Source organism: Mastigoproctus giganteus, chromosome 7 (genome assembly GCF_048544385.1).
Source record: "Mastigoproctus giganteus isolate SK-2022 chromosome 7, ASM4854438v1, whole genome shotgun sequence".
Lineage (NCBI taxonomy): Eukaryota > Metazoa > Arthropoda > Arachnida > Uropygi > Thelyphonidae > Mastigoproctus > Mastigoproctus giganteus.
The window spans coordinates 37,380,914-37,400,551 of NC_143581.1; the positions used below are offsets into that span (position 1 = coordinate 37,380,914).

A 19,638-nucleotide genomic window follows, 5' to 3' on the forward strand; every position below is an offset into this window, starting at 1 on the left:
GAGCTTATACGTCGAAGCAAACGAACCACCATTATCACTTCGACGTAAACAGTTGTCTCTAATGTATGCTTTAAAACTGAAATCCCTGCCAGACCATCCTATGTGGCCATTTGTTTTTGAGCCACGATGCGAAAATTTGTACAACACCCATAAGACTGCCAATTGTCCTTTTGGTTCGTCTCCAAGCGCTACTCAAAGAACTTAAAATCAAGGTTGATAAGGTTGCCCAAACACCAAAGCAACACCTTCCATTCTGGCAAGGTCATGTTCCAGCATGTGACTTGTCTCTTAGAAATTTTGTAAAGTCGGACACTCCATTGTTTGTCTACCTGCAGCTTTATTCAGCACACCGAGCTGAACACTCTGACTTCACGCCAGTTTACACAGACGGTTCAAAGTAGGAATGATATGTGGGATCTGCTGCTGTCTTTACGGACACTACTACATCGGAGCAGAATCTCCCCGAATACAGCATATTTACTGCAGAGCTGTACGCTATAGAGTTAGCATTGGATCACATTAGTAAATGCCATTACCAACGGTTCATTTTATATTCCAACTCTCTCAGTGTGTTACAGGCTTTAATAACTGTGAGATATAATTCTCATCCAGTTCTGTCTTGCATTCAGCAGAAGATTCACTTTCTCCATGAACATGAATATGATATCCGCTTCTGCTGGTTTCCCAGCTACATTGGAATTAGGGGAAATGATTTGGCTGACACCTCAGCCAAATCAGCAATTCCCAGTAATAATCGCTGCCTGTCAGTCCCCTATACAGACTACAGGCAAATAATACACTAAAAGATAGACTCCCAATGGCAGGATTCGTGGTATAGACAGACAATGAATAAATTATATCGTATAAAGCCTAATTGAACCGTGGCGGTCTAGTCTGCGCAGGAATCGTAAGGAGGAAGTGTTCTTGCCCGGACCCGCATAGGACATAGTCATCTGACTCATTTGTTTTTGCTGAGGGCTGATGGTCCTCCTATGTGCGAGTCCTGTGGCACAATTTTATCAATCAGACACATTTTAACTGACTTTCCAGATTTTAGCAATATCCGTTTTACTGCTTTTAATCATCTGACTGAGCCGTATACACTCAGTCGGATTTTATCTGACAATGACCGTGTGTCTGCTATTTAAAATCAATCATTTTTACTCGTATTTAAAATTTACATGTCATTTCTTTATTGATTTATCTTTTATACATTTTATACCTTCGTTATTTTATATCTTGACATGGTGACCTAAGTAATTAGGTTAGTGAAATTTAAATTTTTATATATCACCTGGTTTTGATGCATTACAGCCTTAGCTGCTAATGCACCAATAAAACCCAACAACCAACCAACCAACCTGCAGAAAATTTAAAAACTGCTTGAAACTTCTGTAGTAATCCTTGTGAGAGCAATAGCCTTTCCCAATTGTAACCAACGGTTCGTTTTATATTCCAACTCTCTCAATAGCCTTTCCCATATTAATACACTGCACCCATTGGGCCTTTTAGCTACAGATTCTTAATGTATACCAAATTACTGCTGATAACCAGACCAAAAGTTTTGTTGCCTAATATGCTGCTATAGAAAACAGTCATCCAAAATATCCACAAAAGTCTTGCTAATGTGCGATGATTTCTCAATTCCACTCAGTATCTGGGAAGTTAAAATCCACTATTATGAGACATACTGATTTTCTGTCCCACTCTATTTCCCTGTATAGCTGTTTGGTATACTCATCACAGTCATTAAGCTTATAACACACTCCTACTCTCAATTTTGTTTTTCCAATGCCTATATTGCACCAAACTGACTTAACATTGCCCTCGTCACCCAAGTCAGCTGGATGCACTGCTTTAGATTTAATTTTCTTCTTGACTAAGAGCATGACCACTCCACCTCTCCTGGCCTGTTTGTCCTTCCTGTATATATTGTACTCCCGTTATTCAAATTCAGCATCACTTATGTCTAAAATTACACTACAACTCTGCTATATTTACAATGTCTGCATTCAGTGACTTAATCAGCACTTCAAATTCATCAAATTTATTTACAATAAAGGAGCATCATTGAGATTGGAAGTGCGACCATATATATTTGTGAAATGAACAAGTTAATGTGTGGGAGCCTTAGATCTTTTTACAGATAAGTTTCTTCTATTAGTTTGACTATTCACAACATAGTTTGTAGCAAGAAAAAGGGGGGGAGGAGGCATATGTATGAAGTAATTATTTTTGAATATGGCTCTCTCTCTCTCTCTCTCTCTCTCTCCCCCCTTTCTTTTTTCCATTTTCCTTTTCATTGTTTTCCCTTTTTTTAAAAATTATATATAAATTGCTGATGTTTTAATCAGTTTGAATTCATTATTTGTATTAATATTACAATATTAATATATTGCAGTTCGAGAGTCAAATAGTGGAAAATGATATAGAGCAGAACAATAAAGGGGTGGCAGCTCTCAAAAAAGTAATTTCAGAACTTAAGTTGAGGCAAGTAAATCAAATTATATCTATAACATTACTTCATGGAGGCAGTAAGGAAAAACTAGAAACAGAGAAATATCTTTAGGAGTTTATTACTAGCATTGAAATTAAATAAAATTTATTTTTGCAGATTATTTACTATCATCTTTGCACTACATTCTCATTGCAGATATAGGGAAGGAACCTCTTTGGTTGTAATAATGCTCTTTTTCTGATGTGTGTTTGTAGCTATAATGAAAATTCAATATGTATATAAACCTTGTATGAAAAGTATGGCATGACACCGATATGTGGTGCCTCCTTTTATCTAAATGAATTATTTTGAGGTATTCAAGCAGTCTCCATATTATTTCACTCAGGGCAACTTCATCTACTGTGCTCCTTTTAAATTTAAAATTATTTGCAATACATAATATGAAAAATTTGATTTATGTAATCTATATTATTAGATTGTAGGAAATTTTCTTTTAGCCAGTGAGTCGTTGATTGTTGGAACGGCGACTGTCGGCCTCAACTACCTGCCCTCGCAGGTAGTTGAGGTTGACAGTTTGAATAAAATCAAAAGTAGGCTGAATAGTTTTCTGTGTGAAGAGGGAAAGATATAATTTGTATGTTTTCTTATCTACTTGGGTCCCTCCCCCCAGTGTAGTAAAAGTCTGACTTCCTTGCACTATATGGCGAATACTATTTCTATATCATAATTCAAATTCTTATTTATATTCTTAATACCCATAAAAACTTTTACCTACACATTGCCCCAATTAATGTACACAAGTCAAGGTGCTTGAATATCTGTCTTGTGACTCTCCATTTGTATTGTATCTTATCCATGGAATGAAAAATAGCCACTTTAAAATATATATAAATATTTGTATAAGTTGAACTCCAGTATAGCATCCTCTATATAGCATTATCCTCACCTAATGCCTATAAAAGGTTTTAAACCAAAATTTCCAGTTATATTAACAATGTGGAACCCTAGATATTAGTGCCTATGTGCAGTAAGTAGTGTCCAGTATATATCACTTACATTGACATTAGCAGTTTGGGAAAACTGAGAATGAAGGGGGGGGGGATAAACTGAGATAGAGAATACTGTGGTTTTAAATTTTCAGTAATCTTGAGAGATTACTGAAAATTCACTTTCTGCTGGTTACTATAAGCCAGAGCCCGTAGTAACCAAGACAAGAGTCAAAATCTATATTGAGGCAGGCAACAACACAGCTGTTTACATCATCATAATGAGAATAATAAAGTATGGAGAGAAGAGCATTATTGAATATTAGTGAAAAGAAAAAGGTCTGTGCCTATAAAGACTAATTTCATGAATCTTATTTTCATTTTAAGGTGCAAACTCATCAGTTGGCATTGTATTGGTGATTGAGAAGTATTGTACACCAATGTAATGAAGCTTTTCAATTACAGTACTACTGTATCAAATGTTATTCTAATATGTTCTTATTTTGTAGTTAACACCTTTTTTTATCAAGTAAATTTTGTAAGTTTAAAAGACGATTTTCAATCTAGTGCCATATTGAATATTGTCACAAATTGCTGTGAACAAGGAATGGTACTGTATCAGAGTTTGGCAGTATTTTATTCATATGAAATTCGCACAACAAAAATAACATTGATGACCAAAATGCAACTTTTTTCTTTTTTCCAGAAATATAAACATACTTCTCTAAACCAGTTTTGTGTACTGATTTCAAATACGTTCTGTTTTTTTTTTCCCCTCCCCTAACATATATAGCTCTAGCTTTCATAATGCAACTGTTAATAATATAAGTGCACAAATTAATTAAAATGATTTCAGTACAATACACATTAGACTGGTTATAATTACATTATTATCACTTTTAAACCCAATACATTTCACACACACACACACACACACACACACACACACACACACACACACACACACACACACACACACACAAAATAATACAAAACACTGTTGTAAAAAAGATATGTGCAATTTAAAAATATTATTGTGAGGATGAATTTCTTTTGTACACCTAGTTGGGAATGTCGTGGTACGTGGAATCATCCCCCCATCACTCACTCTGCCAAGGTTTTCAGGAAAGAAGTCTAAATCAGAATGCAAGTAAAAAAGTGTCAACAACATACACCATCCCATTCCTTTATATGCATTGAGTAATTTCTGAATACAGTCTTTGTATGTGGGAAAACTGTAGTTACCAAAAAAAAAAAAAAAAAGTTTTCACAGAGCCATTTTAAAGACTGTACTGCTTTTATTTCAAATACATTGAGGCATTTTTCAAAGCTTTCATCTTGCAGAAGCTCTCTAATTTGAGGCCCCACAACGATTTCCACTTTCACAGCAGAGATCTTTGCAAATTTTCCACTTAAGTAATGAAATGCTCTTGAATCACCTTACCTATTGCTTTCACAAAACTCTTTATTAGGCCAAGTTTAACATGAAGAGGTGGAAAGAAAATTTTCATTGGATTTACTAATGGAATGTACTGCACACTACTCATTCCTGGCTCATATTGCTTCTTTGAGGCCAATAATGGTCTGCAGTAGAATGGCTGTCCCATAGGCATAGGAAACAACAATATTTTGTGAATCCTCCATCCATGCCCATTGACATAACAATGAATTTGAGGCAAATTACTGTAATTACACATAGATAAAACAAAAGCAACAAGCAATATTAATAATATGTGGTGCCCATGCTGTATTCTGGACACCAGAAGACTGTAAAGTATAATTGGTACAATTTCCAATTGTCTGTGTGATTGTACACCATTGTACACATGATGTAGTTACAACAAATACAAAGCAGAATTTGTTGAGGTAACTTTCACACTTCAGAGGTATGATAATGAATGTGTTTCAGTAATTCATTTGTTCTGTTTATAATCAAATAATTAAATTATTTGATTAGAAATTGAATTATTTTTATTATAGACAATATTTTAAGATCATATTGTTTTGGGTTGATTTATGTAATCATTTGATGTATTCAAACAATTACATAAGTATAATTATATAAACAATAATAGTAAATAATGATTATACTTGTATAATATTCCTAATTGTATAATACAGGGCTTAGAGGGGAACAGGTATCCTGTGTGTTATCAGACACTCAGCCTAAAACACTGATGGATCCAATATCTCTCTATTACAGAAGATTTAGGAGAAGTCTGGTTGGCCTGCCCCCCTAAAATCCACTCATGCACACCTTCTCGATGGTAAGCCCTGTTACATCACTTAGGTGGCAACAAACGTGTAGAGTGGTTCTCTTCAAGACGCATGGTCAGCGTGAAGAGGAAAAGACCAAACCCTCCAGCATATGACAGCACGACAAAACAAATGGCCTTCAGTCCCCAGCAGCTTTCACTCCCCCCTCTTACGGCAGCGAGAGGATCAGAGTGGAAGCAGAGGGTGCTAAGAATCTCTGGGTATGACCAGGCTGCCATGCACGGAAACTGAACTTGGCCTGTTATAACGTAAGATCACTCATCGGTGAAGAGAGGATATTAGAACTGGAAAAGGAATTAGAAAATGTGAATTGGGATATCACCGGTTTGGCTGAAACTACAAGAAGAAGAAATCAATCACTTATAAGTTTATCAAGTGGAAATCTGCTATAGACCAATGGAAACAGTGAAAGGAGTGAAGGTGGAGTTGGGTTTCTGGTCCATAAAGATTTTAAAAACAACATTTTGGAATTCAAAAGCACATCAACAAGGGTGTCAAGACTAATACTCAAGATTGAAGACCTCTTGTACCTCTTCTAAGAGGTACAAGCTAAAGGTTATAATGATTTATGCACCAACATTGAGCCATGATGATGAAGAGGTTGAAGAAAGGTACACCAAAATTGAGTCTTCTAGATGAGCAGACACTACACTACATTATTATTATGGGGGACTTCAATGCTAAGGTTGGAAAAAGACAAAACAGCGCAGAAAGGGGAACTATAGGAAATTTTGGAATTGGTGAAAGAAATGAAAGAGGTGAAAGACTTGTGGAATTTTCAGAATCTCAAGGACTGTCAATAATGAACACTTTTTTTCAAGAAAAGGGTGAACAGAAAGTGGACATGGAAGAGTCCAAATGGATTAACTATTAATGAAATCGACTTCATCCTCGCTAACAGAAGATATATTGTGAATGATGTTACGGTCCTGAATAAGGTAAATGTTGGACGTGATCACAGAATGGTAAGATGTACACTGGATATAGATGTAGGAAAGAAAAGGAAAAAACTGACTCGAGTAAATAATACAAAGGTCTTTGAGATAACAGGAGAGGAGAAAAGGCAGTATGTACTGGAACTTAAGAACAAGTTTGAGCTTCTGCAGACTGCTCAGGACCAAGATATCGACGAGGAATATTACAACTTTCTGAAAGTGATAAAGCCCAAGAAGCCTATAGGGAAAAAGAAATCCAAAGAAGAAAAAATTAGTCAAGAAACACTTGTCATGATGAACCGAAGACGACAAATGAAGAGCAAGAAAAATGCTGACAAGGAGAAAATTTAGTATACTGAGTTATGCAAAGCCATTAGAAAGAGACTCAGAGTACATAATATTTAACACAAGAAAAGTAGAACAAGCATTAAGGGAAAACAAAGGATTTAAATCAGCAGCCATGAGCAGTAATACAGAAAGAAAAATGATACCGAAACTGAAGAATAGTGATGGTGTACTTATAAACAGCAGAGAAGGCATAATTCAAATAGCAGAATACTACTATAGAGAATTATACAAGGAGCGACGGAATGATGCCATTAGTGGGGAAGATGGATTGCAAAGTAGCAACACATACAACATACCCGATATTCTCCCTGATGAGGTAGAACATGAATTGAAGAAAATGAAAAATCAGAAAGCCCCTGGGGAAGATGAAGTTACTGTAGAGTTGTTAAAATTGGGAGGAAGAGACACAACACAAAAACTGGCAAGGCTCTTCACAAAATGCATTAGAAAAGGTGTGTGACGCCTAAGCAGTGGAATAATGCAATCATAGTTTTGCTGCATAAGAAAAGAGATAAATCAGAAATCGGAAATTATAAACCAGTTAGCTTATCTCACATCTACAAGTTGTTCAGGCGCCTCCGTAGCCAGGTGGGAAGGAGCAGCAGTGCGCAGCACACGCTTCTTGATTAGACCGGGGTTCGAGCCCGTCACCACCAAATAGGGGGGATGCGGGAAGGTCAGGGAATGACCACTGCATATCCCGGAGCAATATGGCCGTAGTTGCTAATGCTCCTAAAATCCAAATAACAACAACAAGTTGTTCACAAGGGTCATTACTAATAGATCAGAAAGAATACTTGATGATAATCAGCCGAAGGAGCAAGCTGGCTTTAGGACTGGATTCTCAACTATGGATCACCTTCACGTAATATCACAGCTAATGGAGAAAGCAAATTAATATAAAACACCATATGCCTGGCATTTGTGGATTATGAAAAGGCATTTGACTCCATACCGCATAAGGCAATTTTTCGGGCACTGGAAAGACAAGGCATAGATACCCCACATATTATGATTTTGAATAAAATATATGAGAGTGCTACCTCCTTTATTAGACTAGACAAAGGCAGTAGGAAATTTAAAATCGAGAAAGGAGTTTGACAAGGAGACACAATATCTCCGAGGCTGTTTGCTGCTGCCCTTGAGGAAGCTTTCAGAAGATTAGACTGGTCGCAGAAAGGAGTCAATGTGAACAGAGAGTACATAAACGATTAAGATTTGCAGATGACATTGTGGTCATAAGCCACGATCCCAAAGAATTAGAGGAAAATCTTAATCAGTTATGCAGAGTTAGTAAGGATTTTGGACTAAAGATGAATATGGCTAAAACAAAAGTAATGATGAACAAGTATGCCACAGAAAGGGAAATAATGATTGATGGAGCAGTAATTGAAAAGGTGGAGTGATATACTTATCTGGGACAAGTTATTAGCTGTAATAATGGTAAATGGTTGGAAGTCAAGAGAAGAATAAATTTTGGATGGATAGCATTCAGGAAATATAGTCACATACTGAAGAGCAATATCCCAGTTTGTCTGAAACGTAAAATAAAGAATCAATGTATACTCCCCACCATGACTTATGGAAGTGAAACTTGGGCACTCACCAAAAGAATGGAAGAGAAGCTGAAAACTACACAGCGAAGAATGGAACGAATTATATTGGGAATCAGACTGTTAGATAAGAAGAGAAACACGTGGATTAGGCAGCAAACTCAAGTAAAGGACATTTTTATCAAAACTAAAGAACTAAAATGGTCGGGTAGGACACATAGCTCGAAGACATGATGACAGATGGACTAAGAAAATAACAGAATGGTACCCAAGAGGAGCTAGAAGAAAACCTGGAAGACAAAGGCGGAGATGGATAGATGAAATTCATGAGTTTTTGGGTAGTAAATGGATGGCCCGTGCTCAAAACAGAAGGAACTGGAAAGTTGCTGGAGAGGCCTTCATCCTGCAGTGGATTGAAAATGGCTGATGATGATACTTGTATAGGTTGGATTAATAGGTATCTGAGTGGAATAGTCAGTCTCATCACTGATTATTAATTGGTCTTATCACAAAGACTTGACATTCCAGAAGAAAACTGAAAACAGATTTGGAATTATAATCCAAATCTATCTAGTTGACTTTTTTTTTTTTTTTTTCCATTATGAAAAATTTTCAACCTGTATAATCATAGATAACACAAATCAATTAAGTATTTAAAATTATACTGCTCTAAAACAAATACCATATTTTCCAGGAATGCACCATGGATTTTGCATACAAAAAATTTAATTTTATTTTTACAAAAAATAATAATAAGAAGAAGAAGAAGAAGAAAAAATAAAAAACACTTAATAGAAATTAATTTTAAAAATATTAATAATTGAATTATAAATGAAAAGCAAAAATAAGATGGATTTGAAGTATAATTTAATCAAATCTGAGAGTCTACTTTGAAAGCTGCAGTGGCTTTAAGAATTTCTTCAGTTACATCTGATATCTCTTATATAGCATTTTAATATGGCTTGTGAAACACAGTTGTTGTGTATGAAACTAGAGCAAATGATCAGCTGACAGACCTCCACCTCACAAATTTTATCGCATAAAACTATTTCAATCATCCACTGCTTCCACTTTTCTCAGAAGCGATTTAAATGATGCAACTTCTTAGTGAAACCTCTAGTTATGACTGACAATTTTGAAAACTAAGAAAGAACACTTCCTCAATTAAGCGAACTTTGCAGGGATCCATCATTAAAAGTGTAGTAGGCTGAAAAATTTAAGTTTTCATGACTTCCCCATTCATTGGTCCTTTTTATCTGCATTTTTAACCTCTTTTCATTGGTCTCAATAATTATTATCCCTTTGGAAAAGGCTTGTTGGGTGTAATGGTTTACCTATTTTGCTTGTTAGGTGTAATGATTTCTCTTCTTTGTTTTGCTTCAGGTATCAGATTTTGTCCAATACCATGTTGAACATATAATATTCCAAAATATACTTATCCCAGGTATGGACTGATTATACTAAGAAACATGTCTGAAAACAACTAAACAAATTAGGTTCTGAAACTATGGCCCCCCTTGAATGAGAATCTCAGAAGAGAGCATTTCTTTATGGAAACCAATATAAACTAATTACTGTTTCTTAGTGTTGGGTTCCCAGCTTTAAAGAATTGGTACAGATATCTTCTGTTCTCTTTTGACTGTACATGTGAACATCTTAATAACTAAAAGAAACATAATATAATTCATCTGGAGTGGAGGAGGATCAAATGATTATATTTCTATCTTCCAAACAAAACAGTACATTACAAATTTGTGGTCTCATTTACCAGAATATTTTTTATGTAGGACTTTTATTCAATCCCTCAAAATCATTATGCTAAATTGGCCACTCTGATTAAAAATTAAATATCTCTTATTACTAAACTTTTGGAACATTTTAAATAACAGCAGTTATTTCAAATGAAATCTCATTTCCCACCAAAAAAAAATGAACTAAGTCACAACTTGCTGTTTTGCCCTGTAGTCCACTTTTGAGTTAGCAACAAACACTTGCAAAAATATTGTTATTAACTTAATGAATGAAATGATTTAGTGTCTGCACACTAAATCATTTCTTTAAACATTGACAATATTGGTTTTCGGATCTAATTAGTGGTCGCCATTTTAAAAATTAGAGGAGTTTCCAACCTTGCCTTTTTAAACTTGACCCTTTAAAACATCCCATAAATACCTATACAATTAACTTTATTGGGGTTTTTCATCATTAGCAGATTTCTTTTGCTTGCTCTGTCTTCTGCTCAATTAAACAATATTTCATTTCTGGCATATAAACTTTAGACTTCAGCTTCAGAATTAACTTTTACCAATAAAACAAACAATTACCATTGTATTTATTTCTCTAAATTAGCCAAATTTTTCAAAGCAGGAACTTTTTTTTATCTTCAAATCCAATTAACTAAAATATCAACTTACTATAATATAAAAATGGAGGTAGTTTTTAAGAGATGAATGGTATTTCAAAAGGTAATCATTGATTAATCTGACTTCTCTCTGTTGGATAATGTCTAGGAGCCTAAGAGATATTTTGGAGGCACCATCCCTGGAGATTGGCATTTAAGGAATTGGAGCTGTTTGTGCAATGTAGGAAAGTGGAATGTAATGTATTATCAGCAAAACTGGAAGCAGAAGAAGATTATTAATATACAGCAGGAAAGGAGTGAGAAAAAGAGCAGAATCTTGGGAAAACACTAACATAAGAAGTTAAAAGATAATGCCATCTACCATCACCTGCAATGAGCAGTTGGAAAGAAATCTAGCCACATGGTTGCAAAATAAAGGGGGGGAGAGGACTAATAGTGGCAGGTGGAGTCTACTGACAAATAGATTTCTGTATATAGTGGTTTGTTACAGTTGGATGCCATTAGCTATAAAAAAGCGGATGCCAATATTTAAATTTTTCAAGATGGTTTTGGATTGAGTGTGCTGTGAAGATGATTGAGAGAAGCACAATGGAAGGTGCAGAAAGGGATATTGAATTGGAGAAAGTGGATCTGGATATACAATAAGACCCCCGTATCTGCAGGGGATATGTTCCTAGATGGCTGAAACCGTGGATATAAGCAAACACCTGCTGACCCCCATATATAACGTGATATTCTTGTACATACATACATACATATAATAAAGTTTAATTGATAAATTAAACATCTACCTGGACCTACGTAATCAACTGTTACTGGATATAAATTTACTCATGCTCAGCCTGGAAAGCAACCTGTTAAAATCAAAAGAAGCGTTTTTAGCTTTTAGCAGATTTGCCTCAGCAATAGTCAAAAGGCATTGGTATCATCTCTCCCCGTCTGATCCCACAACGTAGACATCCACACCAGATGTTCCTGAAACCGCTATGATCTCTCCTCGTACCTGCTCTTCTCTCATCACCAGCCACTATCAGACCTAACTGGACCTTCCACATTGGAATGATAGCACTGAACTGATATAAATCAAACTCAGACACTTCCCAACTTTGCAGACCTTCCTTGTTCTGCAAGCTGTCTTCCTTTCCCTGGCCTTTGGTGGGTTCCCAGACCACGGGTGATTCCTACTTCTCCCTTCTCACCTTTTATTTCCACTGGAGGATGCCTTCTTTCCTCATCCTCCTCCTTTTGCCTACTTTGACTCCACCACTTCTACTATCTTCCCCACTGTCTTTTTTTTTTTTTTGGTTTCCATCCAGAAAGCTCAGGTGACCCTTGGTGGAGATCAGCCAGAGTGTGAAGGCAGCCTGGCTCACCGCACAGTGGTGGTGGCGGGCAATGTAGGGTTCCACTAGCGACCCTGCGGCCAAGAAGCCAGAGACACAACAGAACATAATACTGCATAAACCAGTCACTACATTTTTTTCTGCCTTATGCAGTAGTTGTGCATTCCATCACAGAGTATATATTGCTCAGATGTGGGAAACCACAGGTGGCACCTAACCCTAAATACTATGCCACATTAAACACACAATAAGACATTACCAACATTAAATATGATAATAATAAAGTTCAGCAGACTCAATTTATTTACTGGGATTGGATTAACCAGGATAAATGTTTAGTTTGCTTTAGTGCATCGCGTCAATTGTTGTGTTCTGTCACACCGCAAAAGGACAAATTTTGTTTATTTATGTCAGGGATGTCGGAATTTTTTTTTTTATAGTAACTTTTTTTTTTTTTTGTTTAGAAATTGCAAAAATGAGAGGCAAACACAAGAGTTGTGCTTTCAAATTAAACAAAAACTTCAAATTATTCAAAAGTTTGAAAACGGTGTATCTGTTAAATCTTTAAAGAACCATTATAATGTTGGTGATCAAACCATACGTGACAGTGTAAAAAATAAAGGGAAGCATCGTATTGGAAATGAGTAGTACGTGTTAAGGTTTTTCATTTTTTTTGCCATGGTTAACTGTGGTTAACCACGGGGGAAAAAAAAATGCTGGTTAACTGAATCAGCGGATATGGGTCACAACTGTAGCTGTTAAAAATTATATAAAACATAAACCACAAAATAAATTCTGCAAATTAATGCTGTTATTAGGTTTGTAGATAATCTTTGATCTGGATATTTTCTGAATATTGTAAGATCCATTCTTACAAATATTATGTTAATAAAATTTTATTACCATTTTAATTGAAAAATATGTAATGTTTAAAAACAGACAAGCACTCAGCAGAATTTGCTTGCACTGTGTACATTTCATAGGGACCGGATTAGCGTACCATCAGGAGGGGCGACTGTCCGAACGGTAGTACAATAGGTTGGCCAGTTTTGATGCGGTTCTTGTTTACAGAATGTAGGGCTGTACCGAACTTACAGCAGCAGGGGACAAAAGAACGCCCACACCCTAGAATGGTTTCGGACTCCATCCAAAGGGAAGATCAGAGACCACACCAGTTTCGAGCGATAAACAAAGTACAAACGGCCCGGCTCGGAAGGCACTCCAACAATTTCAGGGGCGGTATCTTGAAAGGAAGCGTGACTGAAGGGTAAGTGAGTAGCGGTCGTCTCAGAGAAAATTCTAGTGATGATGTAGCGCCCGGATGCTCTCATCACAAAGAAGAGAGTTTGACCTACCAGAATCTGGTTAAAAACAAAAGAATAAGAAATGAACAAATGAAAAAGAAAAGAGTGATGGAGGACTACCAAATGATTGGACGAAAAATAAGGGAGTGGAGGGAAACAAAAAGGTGATGCAGGGAGAAGACGAGAGCCCAAGGGTCAGAGTCCCGAAACCTGAAAGGAAAGGATCCGGAGGAGAATCCCGGGGAGAGGCACGTGAGAGTGGCAGAAAGAAATTTTGGGAGTGCGGGAAATGCGTACGGAAAGTCCGATCATGATAGTTTAGTGGGTAAAGATAATAGCGAAAGGCAGTATGATCAGCATAAGGAAAGCCAGTTCGAGCTTTTAACGGAAGGCTGGAGAAAGTCCCGAGCGTGGGAAGATCGACGTGGAAGCAGAAAAGAGCCGTAAACCTAGTGGATCAGCAGAAGAAATTGGAGTGGAGGCACTTGTGAAGGACCGGAAATCTACTACTCTTCCAGGTAGAGTGGGAAGAGACCAAGTAAGTCAGTTTAAAGAATTTTACTAACTAGAACTGTGTTATAAAGAAATCCATGGGGGAGAAGATTAGACAGGACAGTTTGAGAAGTATTGTAACGTGATGACTTCTATATTGTGAGGATAGGAATAGGATATAATAGAAATAGAGAGAGAGAAAGAGTGAGTGAGTGTTGCTCATCAGTTATTAGAGGTATTGGTTAGAAACTTAAAGAAATGTGTTAAAAGTAAAGGAGTTGATATCATGAATTGTCTAATTGCTATTAACGGAGTGAATTGTATTCGGTAGAAATTTCCTCCTTAGAGTATGTAAGAGAGAGTGAAAAATTATTGGAGTTATTCAGTATGTTGGAAAGGATGTATATATGACCGTATAAAAGAGTATAGGATAGAATATTTAAGATTTTGTATTGAAAACCTAGTGGAAGTTTATGAATTGCTTAAGAAGAGTGATTAAGGGAGGACACCATTTCATGTATAATAATACTGTGTTGTAAAAAAATGTTGATATCATGAATAATTTAGAATGTGTAAATAATTGTTGTACAAATGGTAAATAAATCCTTGTTATGTTAATACCCCTTGTTTCGTCTTAATAGACTGACACCTCAGAGCTAGAATTAGTAGTACAAACTATCTAAGCTAGGGAAGCTAGTATAAAGAGAAAAAATAATGAAATAATAAAAAATAATAAAGTCCTCAGTACTTGGATCTTCTGATTAACAAACAAGATAAAATTAATGGAAATAATATATTATGCAGCAGGTAGCATGTGGGCCTTGGAAGGGAAGTGAGGACCCCCCCTGTTTAAAGGAATAAAGAAATAAAAACAACAGCCTTTGTGGTTCCAAGGTAACGGGGGAAAGAAATAGCAAGGGAATAAAAATATATAAAATATAAATAGTTAGGGATATATTATGAAGATAATAAAAATAGTAAAATAGTGCCATTCTCATCAACCCCCCCCACACACACACAATTGTCGAGCCATAGCCGTGATAAGAAAACCTCGTTCCCACAATATAAGTAGAATGAAGCAGAATGAGACCTAGAAAGTTCTGGTTTCATTTTGGTAAAGAGTAATATTTATTTAGAGAAAAGATAAAACTTCACTATGTTGTATGTGGATTTATTTCAACACATGTTGATCCTTCTGTGAAGTTCCTGTGGAGAAACTTCTCAGAAGTTCTTTAGTGTCTTTATGTAATAAAGAATTAAATAAAGTTAAGAAAAAACCATTTCTGTAATTACAAATTAAAAGCATAAAACAGAAAATGGTATGAGGAACAAAATAAACTGTTCTAACTAGAAATTCAGGCAGACCTCTTTGGATTGATATTCTTGGAATCCTCTGGGATGCTAGACTTCTGGGAATTATTCATTGTAAAGGCTGACATACTCTTCTTATATGTTCAATGCTGATTATTATATTCCTCATACTTGTGGACTCTTTGTAATGCAAGTAAAACAAGATGCAACTCCTGTAACTTTGAAAATAAAAATAAAAAACCCAGGGTGCAAAGTCAGTTGGCACTATTCCTTGAGTGTCATGCCCATTGTTATGTTGGTGAAACTGAACAGGCATAAACTTGACAAGATCAGTCCATGTGCACCAGTCAACTGCACAGTTGCTATATGATGCAGTTTGGTTTGGTCTTAAATTGCACAGCTCAGCTAGAAATAGCAAGCAGTTTGGTTGGTTGTTCATGAAAAATTGTGACCATTCTTTATTGAATAGCCGTCGTATGTATGTATGTATGTATATATGTTTGTTTTCATAGCTTTGAAAAGGACACATGCTTTTGTTTACAAAAATTTATGACTAAATATATCACAACTGAAAAATGTGATAGCCCATTCTCATTTCTCCTTTCAGAGGAAAAATGTTTACTTTTGTTAGTTTCCTGTGAGGAGTTACCATTTCACTGTATTTTTTATTTTATTTTTTTTGCATATCTAATTGAGGCAAAATTGACAAAAACTAAACATCTATAGTAATTACTCTTGGATAGATCCTATTGTTTATAAAAATTTAATTGTCTGATTGATACAGTAGCTCAGTGGTCCACATTTGGAAACCACTACAGTAGCTGATTCTTCCTCTGCGAGGTATGGAGTTTGCTTTTGCTAAGTGTCTTTTGTGAAATTTGTGTTTGCCATAAACTGAATTAATTTTTACTTTTTTTTTGGGAACCTGATCACACTGGCATTATGTCCAAAAGTGGTATATAATTAGGCCCAACATGTCGAGGTTTCACCATTTAAAAGGGATGTTATTTGTCTCTGATATTTTCTAAACTGCTGCATTTTTAAAATAAGACCTGCTCTGCTTGAAATCAACAAACAATGGGGGTGGGGGTAACTTCACTTCACTTCATTACACCATTGGTGATAAAAATATTATTTAACCATTATATTAATCAAGGAATAAAAATACATGGATTATTCAATAAATTTTGTTATTTTTGTTTGCTTTCTTTTGATTCTCCTGTTATTTATTTATTTTTTTTTATTACTATTATTATTTTTTTTAATATCTGAATATCCTTTTGGTTATTTGGTCAAAATTCTTTGCCATGACAGTGAAGTATCAGTCATAGGAAAGCTTGGCTGACTTTTTTGCATGTAAAAAAGTTACATTCAAAATTAAAGTCATGTACTGCTTGCAAAGGTTTGAATGACAGTCCAGTGGGATGATACACTTAATATAGGAACAGAAGTGCTTTTTTATGTTGGCAGTAAGAATTTGATACCTTATTTTGCTGTTACTGACAAGTGTACTGGGTTGCCAAAATTTGTTGTGACAGTAGGAATATATGCCATACTAGAAGTCATCGGGGGAAGATCATAGATGTGGTGGAAGAACAAACTCAATGGCAAATAGAATTCACTTCCTTTCAGTAATTTATGCTTCTGTTGAATATAATTTCTCCTTTATAAATAGAAAAAATCATTTATCAAATAAGCATACCATCAATAAAATTTCATGAAAAATGGATTGTCAGTTTGTCAGTCCACTGTGATCTGATAGACGGGTGGCAGAGTAATGCTAGAGTGGCATCACATCAAATTTTAACTAAGAAGTAACTCAAAAAAACTGAAAGATAACATGCAAATTAGTTATCAACTACCCAGTCAACAAGCTGATCCAAAGTGCAAATATGAAACTTAACATCTACTATCTGAAATTTAACATAAAACTGCAAATTAAGTGCAAAATTAATTAATTTATTAACTAATCACATAAACTTAAAAGACAGGGGGAAAAAATGCAAATAAATTAATAAGCTAAACAAGTATAGGGGTAACCATATTGAAGAATACAATCAAAGAGAGGTGGGGGAGGGACAAAGAAAGAAAGAAAGAAAAGGTACCAAATCAGAGTTTATTAAAAGTTAGTATTAGTATTAGTAACGGCCGTATGGTGCAAGAAAGCCTATGGCTTATGCTGCACCAGCCAAAAAAAAAAAAAAAAAAATCCGAACAAAACAATGATAAAAACAAAAATTAAATAAATAAATAAATAATAATAATTAATAAATAAATAAAAATAATAAAATGAAATTAAAAATTAAATAAAAAGGAAATTAATCCTATCATCCTATGCGCTTCCCTTACCCGAAAGTACTATCCAGATGACCTTTGAATTTCCCCAAACTGTCGGCCTCTACCACCCATGAAGGCAACTTATTCCAGTAATTTATAACTCACTGGCTAAAATAAAACTTCCTGCAGTCCAATCTAAACATTTCCCCGCGTAACTTGAATTTATGTCCCCTAGTTCTAGCATCATTTATAATCTTGAAAATTTTGTCCTCATTCATTTTACTGATGCCTCTCAGAGCCTTAAACACCTCAATCAAATCTCCTCTAAGGTGTCTAGTTTCCAAACTCTGCAACCCACATATTCGAAGTCTTTCTTCATAAGGACGCCCTTTTGCCGATCTCACCAGGCGAGTTACCCTTCTTTGCACCCTTTCAAGAAGCTCGATGTCTTTCTTTAGGTGCGGTCTCCATACTTGAACACAGTATTCCAAGTGTGGTCTAACATAGGCCTTATATAATGGGATTATCACGTCCCTATCTCTACTTGCAAAAGTTCGATAGATCATCGATAGGACACCATGGGCCTTCCTTGCAACCTGTTTACAATGCTCAGAGAATTTCATGTCTGACCGTATCGTAACACCCAAGTCCCTTTCCTCCAGTACTGAGTTTAGTTGAACTCCACCAAGTGAATAAGTTATTTTGGGATTACTGTTTCCCAGGTGTAATACCTTACACTTTGTTGGATTAAAGCACAGCTGCCATTTTTCTGACCATTCTTGCAGTCTATCTAGGTCTCTCTGAAGAAGCTCAGCTTGACAGTGATCATTAACTACTCTACCAATTTTAACATCATCTGCAAATTTAGACATCACGCCCTCTATCCCTTCATCAATGTCGTTTATGAAAATTAAAAACAACAGTGGTCCTAATACTGATCCTTGGGGAACCCCACTTCTTACATCAACCCAATCTGAGGAATAGCCATTTATCACAACCCTCTGCCTCCTGCCCTGAAGCCATCCTTCTATCCATCTAAGGATTTTCCCAGTGATTCCAACCTGTTCCAGCTTATAAAGCAACCGCTCATGTGGGACTGAGTCAAAAGCTTTGCTGAAATCTAAATAAACAATGTCGAAATTATTCCCTAAATCCAGCTCGTGAGTGACCTTTTCGAAATAGCAAACCAGATTTGTTAAACATGATTTTCCTTTTACAAAACCATGCTGAGTATCCTTGAGAATTTCAATTCGATCCAAATGATCCTGAATTCCACCCTTGATCAATGCCTCCATGATTTTCCCTACTTGGAGAGGGCGCTGAATCTCTTTAAAAGTTACAGTTATCAGTTACAGGCTCTGCAAAAACGATAAGTGTTTACCTGTTATTTACATGATTGTTATTTTATATTGTACTTAATACGTAGTCATATAGTTATAGTTACGCTGGTTATTTTTTATTTTTAATTTAGATAAAGAGTTTTTGTGGATTTTACTTACGATAGGTAAAACCGTTATTTCGTTCCATTTTCGTAGCCATTGTTTTTGGATATAGTGGTAGGGAATTCAAATTTTTTAATTGAGGTAGCTAGGTAGCTCTAACGCATAATTATATAGTAATACGCTTCACTGTTTCTATTTAATAGTTTCTATTCAAATACTATTGATATTTAATTTATTGATTTTATTAATTTAAACTACCATGCCCCAAACTAGAGCAGCAAAGCAACGGGCACAAAGTGGCAGGAGTGCTGTGACTCGGGGGAGAACTGAGGGGGACAATTCTCCAACGCATCACAGCCTAAAGAAATGTGCAACTTGTGAAATGTTTGCCGAACTCTCTGGAACGGAACATGATATTGCCATGGGGGATGTCTTTGTGTGTGCGCGATGCAAGGAGTGTATCGAAATCAGGCAACAACTCAGCGTTCTTATGGGCCTATATGAGAGCTTGAAGGACAGGGTGGATGCCCTCGAAGGAACTAAATTGAGG

General features: G+C 35.8%; 1 protein-coding gene across 1 annotated transcript in view; it reads left to right on the forward strand.

Moving 5' to 3' along the window:
• Positions 1–19,638, forward strand: part of SMC6 (Structural maintenance of chromosomes 6) — a 655,684-nt gene that overhangs the window by 318,129 nt on the left and 317,917 nt on the right. The window contains exon 11 of the mRNA XM_090377619.1: positions 2,402–2,490. Coding sequence (XP_090233745.1) covers positions 2,402–2,490 — 89 coding nt within the window. The remainder of the gene's footprint in view (positions 1–2,401; positions 2,491–19,638) is intronic.